This window comes from Micromesistius poutassou, assembly GCF_964030765.1.
Source record: "Micromesistius poutassou genome assembly, chromosome: 18".
NCBI lineage: Eukaryota > Metazoa > Chordata > Actinopteri > Gadiformes > Gadidae > Micromesistius > Micromesistius poutassou.
Window position 1 is genome coordinate 9,727,294 of NC_140288.1, and position 7,088 is coordinate 9,734,381.

Here is a 7,088-nt window from a genome sequence, read left to right on the forward strand (position 1 = left end):
TTCTGTATGTATATATGTACATAATGTATAATTTGGTAAAAGAAGGGGGGGGTGGGGTTTGGTTGGTTAAGCAGGTATTACAGGCGTACATACTTGCGTTGTGTATGTGTGCGTGTGTGAGCTGTATCAGTGCATATATATATATATATATATATATATATATATATATATATATATATATGCACATATATGTATATATATAAATTGAGTGTGCAGGTCTTTGCTGGGACAGGGAATCCAGGGTCCAGTTCCAGGTCTTTATTCACAGCATACTCTGTGAGCCACTGGGGGTCCGCGAGAGGCCGAGGCGGGGGTCCGGAGGGATGTACTGGTGGGGGTGGTTGTAGGGCGGAGGCGGCGGCGGCAGCGGGGGCTGCTGGTCGTCCTGGGCCGGCGAATGCGTGGGCGTGGCAGCGGCGGACTGGCTGAGCTGGTGGAGGCTGTGGTGGTGGTAGGGCTGGTGGTGGTGGTGGTGGGGCTGCAAGCTGTGGTGCAGGTGGTGGTGGTGGTGGTAGGGCTGGTGGTGGTACAGGTGGTGGTGGGGGTGCGGTGTCTGGCTGAGGAAGGCCTCCACGTGGCCGTGGCCCCCGGCGCCGTCCAGCACCAACACCTTCACGATCTGCTGGCACTGGATGTGCAGCGCCTCGGGCCGCAGGTCCCCCAGGCTGACGGCCGCCGCCGGGGGGTGGAGCGGGTGGAGCTGCTGCTGCTGCAGGTGGAGCTGGTGGAGGTGCAGTTGGTGTTGGTGCAGTTGGTGGAAGTGGTGGTGGGTGGGGGTGCCCGGGGCCACGCCCGGCGCCGCCGCGGCCACCACCGCGGCCAGCGGCGCGTGGTGCTGTGGGGGGGGCGCGGGGCCCTGGGGCGACTCCTGCCTGCAGAGCGGCTCCCCCTGGTGGCTAGGAGGGGCCGCGCTCCCGGGGCTCGGCTCCGTGCTGCAGCTGAGCCGGTACGTCTGAAGCCTGTTTTGAATTGACACCTAGTTTAGAAAACAGCCAAGAGAACAGCATCATGTGTTATAATACTCCTCCTCTACGGTCCGTCAAGCCCTCTCAGCTCTGGGGGTCTACTGGTGGGCACAGGGGGGGGACGGGGGACGGGGAGAGACACTGGCATGCGAGGGGGTGGGGCTCAGGTACAGAAGAGGAGGTCCTCCATCGTCTGTCCTCCCCCCCGGGCCCCGACACACGTGGGGGCGGGACCACTGGAGCTCGGATGCTGGGGAACACAGTGGGAGTGTACTGACAGAGGGGAGGGGGGTGGTGGTGCTGGGGGAGAGGTGGTGCTGGTGGTGGGGGAGAGGGCGGTGCTGGGGGAGAGGTGGTGCTGGTGGCGGTGGTGGAGCGTCGGGCGGAGCGTCACCAGAGGCCAACAAACAAAGACAGGGCGGTTCCAAAGGTGACACAGAGTGAGGGCTCTCGTGTCGTTCCTTTCCAAACCACTAAGGGGCGCCACTGGGTGGGCAGGCAGGTGCAGAGTGGAGTGAGGGGGGGGTGATCGGCACAGACAGGAAGGGAGCCAAACAGAGGACCACGGACAGGACAGGTGTGCAAGGGGAGAACGAGACACTGTGTTTCAGGCCGACACCCAGAGTGACACCCACAGGCAAACGTCAACAGAATGCAGCCCTGACTGTGGAAAACGCCACTAACACCCTAGTTGTAGCTGCAAAGTGAGAGTCTTTGTTTGCTTCTTGGCTTATGCAACGTTTCACTGTCTTATCTGGGTTCTACGAAATGCTTGCGGCAATAATCGCCTTGTTCCGGAGCATATACATCCGCTGAAGGCACACTGCCACCATTCACCTTCCATGGAAAGCTTTAAATCGGCCAGTTTCAAGAACAGGTTGGAGTAACGCGCTGGCATTTAACCCCCACAAATGATGTGGAAGTTCTGATGTAAACATTTGCTTACATTATGTCTGCCTACCAACAGTGATCCTTGGTAACTGACTCACCAATGGATTCATCAGACCAGTAAAGTACGAGTAAAAAACGAGATGTAATCTAGAGCACTTATACAATAGAGTCCTTCTGATGCCCTTCAACCTGAATCGACTGGATGGAGATCAGGAGATAAGGGGTGGAATGGCAGGTCTTTGAACCTGAGACGAGAAAGTATCCACAAATCCCACTCAATGGGAAACTCCTCACCAGGTATGTCAGTGTAACACAACCAAAGAACCTAAGGCCAAAGATGTCGACTTCCAACATCACAAACCCTCTTGTTTGTGTGACTTGTCTCCAGTGTTTTGTGACTGCACTGCCTTCATTCTGTGCCATTGTGGATGTTTTCCATTCCTGCCTACTTTAAACCAGAGCGTCATCGAACAGACCCCAGGTTCTCAGGAGCCAACAGAAGGGTTTCGATCGGAGCACCCGGCTCCACAACCCCCACCCCCCCAAACCCCTTCCACCGTGCGTTTAACGTCTTCCTTATGTAATGTAGCGCCTGCAGCTCGGGATGAGGAACAGGGACTTCATTGTGCACCGTGCGTGGCCATTCACAAATCCCTCCTTGCCTCGGCTGCCACCTGACCAGTGATGCGCAGAGCAGCGTGGAGGCCAGGGCTGATTCTCCACGCCGCGGTGGCCTGATGGACGGGTGCACGGTGACAAATGTGGGGGGTCTCTTACTTAGGGCTGTCGTCACGGAAAGGTCAAGGATTTTAAAGTGCAACCCCCCCTCTGGAGTTGTGTATTTATTGTAGGACTTTGAATCCTTCACCTGTGGCTGTGTTTTACCTTTAATTGTTGCAACAGTAGGGTTTGTGGTATGTGCTACTTTGCACTGGCAGATCTGACCAAAGTAATTCCTCACAACAATTCCTGCAGCACTTGTATAGTAGTGGTATATCATTTTATTGTATTCTGCTGCTTATTATGTCAGAAATGATAATCTCTTGGAATGGAAAGAACCCAAACCCGATAAAGACCACAAAATCCCTCCGACCGAGTGTCTATGAGAGACGTGACTCGTAATAATCTGAACTAGAGAAGTTTCCATTCATGTTTTTCATGTCATTAAAGTCATTCATTTGTAAAAAATGTCTCATTTAACAGACACTTTTCTCCAAAGTATCTTCCTAATTATTTATTTTGGGTATACCTGTCCTCAATGAACAGGTAGGGGGTTAAGGCTACCTGAAGGATCCCAACAGGCAGACTGTGGACAATGTTTCCCCTGCGTCTCCGATCACTCAACACCAGAACATCATCACCAATAGTTGAAACAGTTCCTTGGATGCATGTGGGACAGTTGCTGCTATACCGTCTTTATGTCACAGTCTGCTCTCTGCTTACGAGGCAATGCCACGTTTTCCTCGAGTCTGGGCGAGCGAGGAGAGGTGATGAATCTGGGTCAAATGAGCTTTCAATTTAACTGCCTGACTATAAGTATGTTAATTAGTCGAGCATAAAACACACACAGACGCGCACGCACACACCACGTCCCTTATGTGGGTAAAAGCTGAGTTTTGATTAAGCTTTCACCAATGACAACTCGTTTACCGCCCACTCCTTTGAAAGGGACTTTGCGAAGGTTTCCTTGAAACACCGTCTTAAATCTTGGAGGAGAAGAGAGGGGCGTCTTTTCTTAGCTTGGCTGACGATTTTTCATTCCACTCTGGCTGGAACACTGTGGTTCTCGAATGGCTGACAGAAGGCTAACCCTGTAGGCTAACAGGAGGCTAGCCCTCTAACACTGTAGACTAACAGTAGGCTAACCATGGGGGCTAATAGAAGGCTAACCCTGTAGGCTAACAAGAGGCTAGCCCTCTAACACTGTAAACTAACAGTAGGCTAACCACGGGGGCTAATAGAAGGCTAAACCTGTAGGCTAACCGTACGCTAACCCTGTAGGCTGAAGGGCTGATTATGGTCCCATGTTCACGCAATGCAAGGGGGTTACGGACCCCTTACGTCCTTGTGGACCCTCCTTGCGTCCACCACAAGGGCCTGACGTGCGCCTCCCGAAAATTTTAACCTTCCGAGGCGACGCAGCCACAAGGGCTGTGATGGGTCCGCTCACTAAAACCCGATGCGGAACCATAAAGGTTCACGACTGCATCGAAGCGTCTGCATGATCATTGTGTTGCGTGAACGTGGAACCATAATCAGCCCTTAAAGTGTGTTTCTGTTCTATTCTATTAAATAACTAGCGAACTGACTAAACTGCCTAAATAAATTAAATTATAAATACAAAAAATGAATAAATAATAACTTACCTGCTGCATAGGACACAGGCCTATTAAAGATTACTTACCTCTACTGCATTGTGCCCACTTCTGTCCAGGATGTCCTGGTGACCTTCAGAGACAGAAACACATGAAACATTAACACGACTTGGGAGATCAAACAATGTGCATGTTGGCGGTTTTGGTAGTAAACCCTTTCATTATGCTTTCTTCAATGCGTGGCTAATCTCCGATCCTGCAGTCCTAATATGTTAATGCAGAGATTCTGGGGTAGGTGGCCAGAAACAGAAAGGGGCGGAGCTACATTGGGGGTTCCAATCAGTGTATTTCTACAGCGGCCGGTGTGCATTGCGTTGATTTAAAACCTTTCCAGACCCTTCTCTCTGAGAGACTGGGGGTCCAGACAGGATGTTTAAGCTTCCTTCCCCCCTAGTGCGTTGGCGTTGCTGGTCAAAGAACCCCCCGACCACAGAGCCAGAAACACACGGTCAAAGCACAACTCGTTCTTTAACCTAATACAACACAAACGTGCACACACCTCCACACACACACATCCTGACGGACACACACACCTGATGGGGAGCCCTGCATGGCCCGCAGCTCCAGCTGGGTGCCGTTGTTCTTTGCAGAGTGAGTCTTGGACCCCTGCTGCTTCTCCAGCTCCCCTGCAGACCACAGAACACAAGGCTATCATCAGAGAGAGAGAGAGAGAGAGAGAGAGAGAGAGAGAGATACAAAGAGGAAGAAGAAGAGAGAGAGAGAGAGAGAGAGAGAGAGAGAGAGAGAGAGAGAGAGAGACACACACACACACACAAACATTTACACACAGATACACAGATATGGATAACCATCATTGGTATGGCACAGGCAGAGAGACAGACAGACAGACAGACAGACCGACATGAACATGTCGTAATGCGTGTGTATGTGTGTCTGTACAGCCACACATCTCCTAGACCTTCCCTCTCTGTGCACCAGCCGTCCCGTCTCTCCTTCCCAGTGCAGGGCTGCTGCTAATGGTCTTGTGTCATTACCGACCACAGAGACTAACTGTTGCTCTGTCCCCGCAGATGAGAGGCGCTCTGATGGCGGGGCAGTGAACCTTCCCCACGAGGCAAGCTCTGGTCGAGCCCACTGCCAGGGGGACCTCCTCCACAGGTCACTGGAGGTGGTTCACCAAAGCGCCATGTTTCATAAAAAGGCAAGTGCACCCCCTTTTTCAGCTGGAATTCGAACACGAATTGACGGCCACTTTGTGATGGTGTGTGTTGTGTGTAGTGTGAGCGCAGTAATGAGCGATGTGGGATGATTTTCTACGCACACATATTAGCAAAGAAATTATATAATTTACGTACATATAGCACATCCCGTTTGGATGTGTGAAGACGGGGAAGGACTGACTGTCAGCTCTGAGTGGCAGCAGACTTCCCTCCGTATGTTTTAAAGGCGAATTACACACACACACACTCTCACACACACACAGGCAAGCCATGGTCTCATTAAACGTGCTGATTATCCACTAACGTAGCCAGCCGAACACTGCCAGGCTGTCAGAATCCGAAGAGGATGATCTCGCACCGTCCCAGAAGAGATAGAGAGAGAGAGGGAGGGGTGTCTGGGGGTAATTTTCATAATGAAGCGACTTAGTAATCAACAGCCAGCTGCAGAAGGGAAACACACATCTTGAACCACACACCACTGACTCCTGCTGTCCCCCTGTCCCCCCTTCATCTCCCAAGGAGCACAAAACCAAAGCAAATAAATAAAACAGCCTGAGGACTATTGAGTCGAGTGCCAACAATAAGTGTTTGTGTGTGTGTGTGTGTGTGTGTGTGTGCGTTTGTTCCCATCGCACATTTTACATTCAAATCAGTTTGCACGACCACATGACAAAGTCCTTAATGGTTACCGGCTGTTTCAAAGTGTGGAGTGGATCCATGGCTGACGTTGCAGGACTGCCTGTATGATGAAATTCCTACTTACTTCTTCTGTGTGTGGATACCGTAGTGTTAGTGGAGGGAGTAGGGAGTGGGTTAGTGTGCTTGTTCACATCTGTGTTTGAAGGTGTGCATGTAAGCGAGTGTGTGTGTGTGTGTCTCAGTGTAGGGGTGTGTGTATATATGTGTGTGTGTGTTTGTGCACAATTATGTTTGTGTGTGTGTGTGTGTGCACTGTGCACGATTGTGTTTGTGTGTGTGTCTGTGTGCGTGCACAATTGTGTTTGTGTGTTTGTGCGTGAACAATTGAGTGTGTGTGTCTGTGGGTGTTAGGTTGTGCGCCTGCATCCATCCATGCGTGTGTGTGTATGTGTGTGTGTGTGTGTGTAAGTTGTGCGCCTGCATCCATGTGTGTGTGTGTGTGTGTGTGTAAGTTGTATGCCTGCATCCATGTGTGTGTGTACGTGTGTCTACGTTTATACTTGTACTCTAGCTGTTGTTCCAGGAAGACTCCGGAGCCCCAGAGACGGTCTACACTCTCATCTCTGCATCGCCTAATGTCCTGTCCTTGTGTCTGTTGTTTTATGGTCTTGGTGCACCCTAGGAAACATCAGGAAAGGCTAAAGTCCTCCTACACCTGGGACAGGCTACCAGGGGATAGTAGTATCAGAAGAAGAACATCACAAAGGAGCAGTTTGAAAAGTAAACCCAAAGTAAAAAAAGATAGATGAGCTAGATTTTCTTTTTCTGTGAATCAGCCGTGAAGATCTAGCCAAGCGACCGTGAAGAGCTAGCCTAGCGACCGTGAAGATCTAGCCTAGCGACCGTGAAGATCTAGCCTAGCGACCGTGAAGAGCTAGCCTAGTAACCGTGAAGATCTAGCCTAGCGACCGTGAAGAGCTAGCCTAGTAACCGTGAAGAGCTAGCCTAGCTACTGTGAGGAGCTAGCCTAGCGACCG

General features: G+C 51.2%; 1 protein-coding gene across 1 annotated transcript in view; it reads right to left on the reverse strand.

Annotated features, from left to right (window-relative positions):
• Positions 1–262: 262 nt before the first annotated feature.
• iqsec3a (IQ motif and Sec7 domain ArfGEF 3a) overlaps positions 263–7,088 on the reverse strand; it is a gene marked incomplete at both ends in the record, with an annotated part of 85,894 nt that continues 79,068 nt past the window's right edge. The window contains 4 exons of the mRNA XM_084483300.1: positions 263–466; positions 551–976; positions 4,261–4,304; positions 4,765–4,857. Of these exons, the coding sequence (XP_084339426.1) occupies positions 263–466; positions 551–976; positions 4,261–4,304; positions 4,765–4,857 (767 nt within the window). The remainder of the gene's footprint in view (positions 467–550; positions 977–4,260; positions 4,305–4,764; positions 4,858–7,088) is intronic.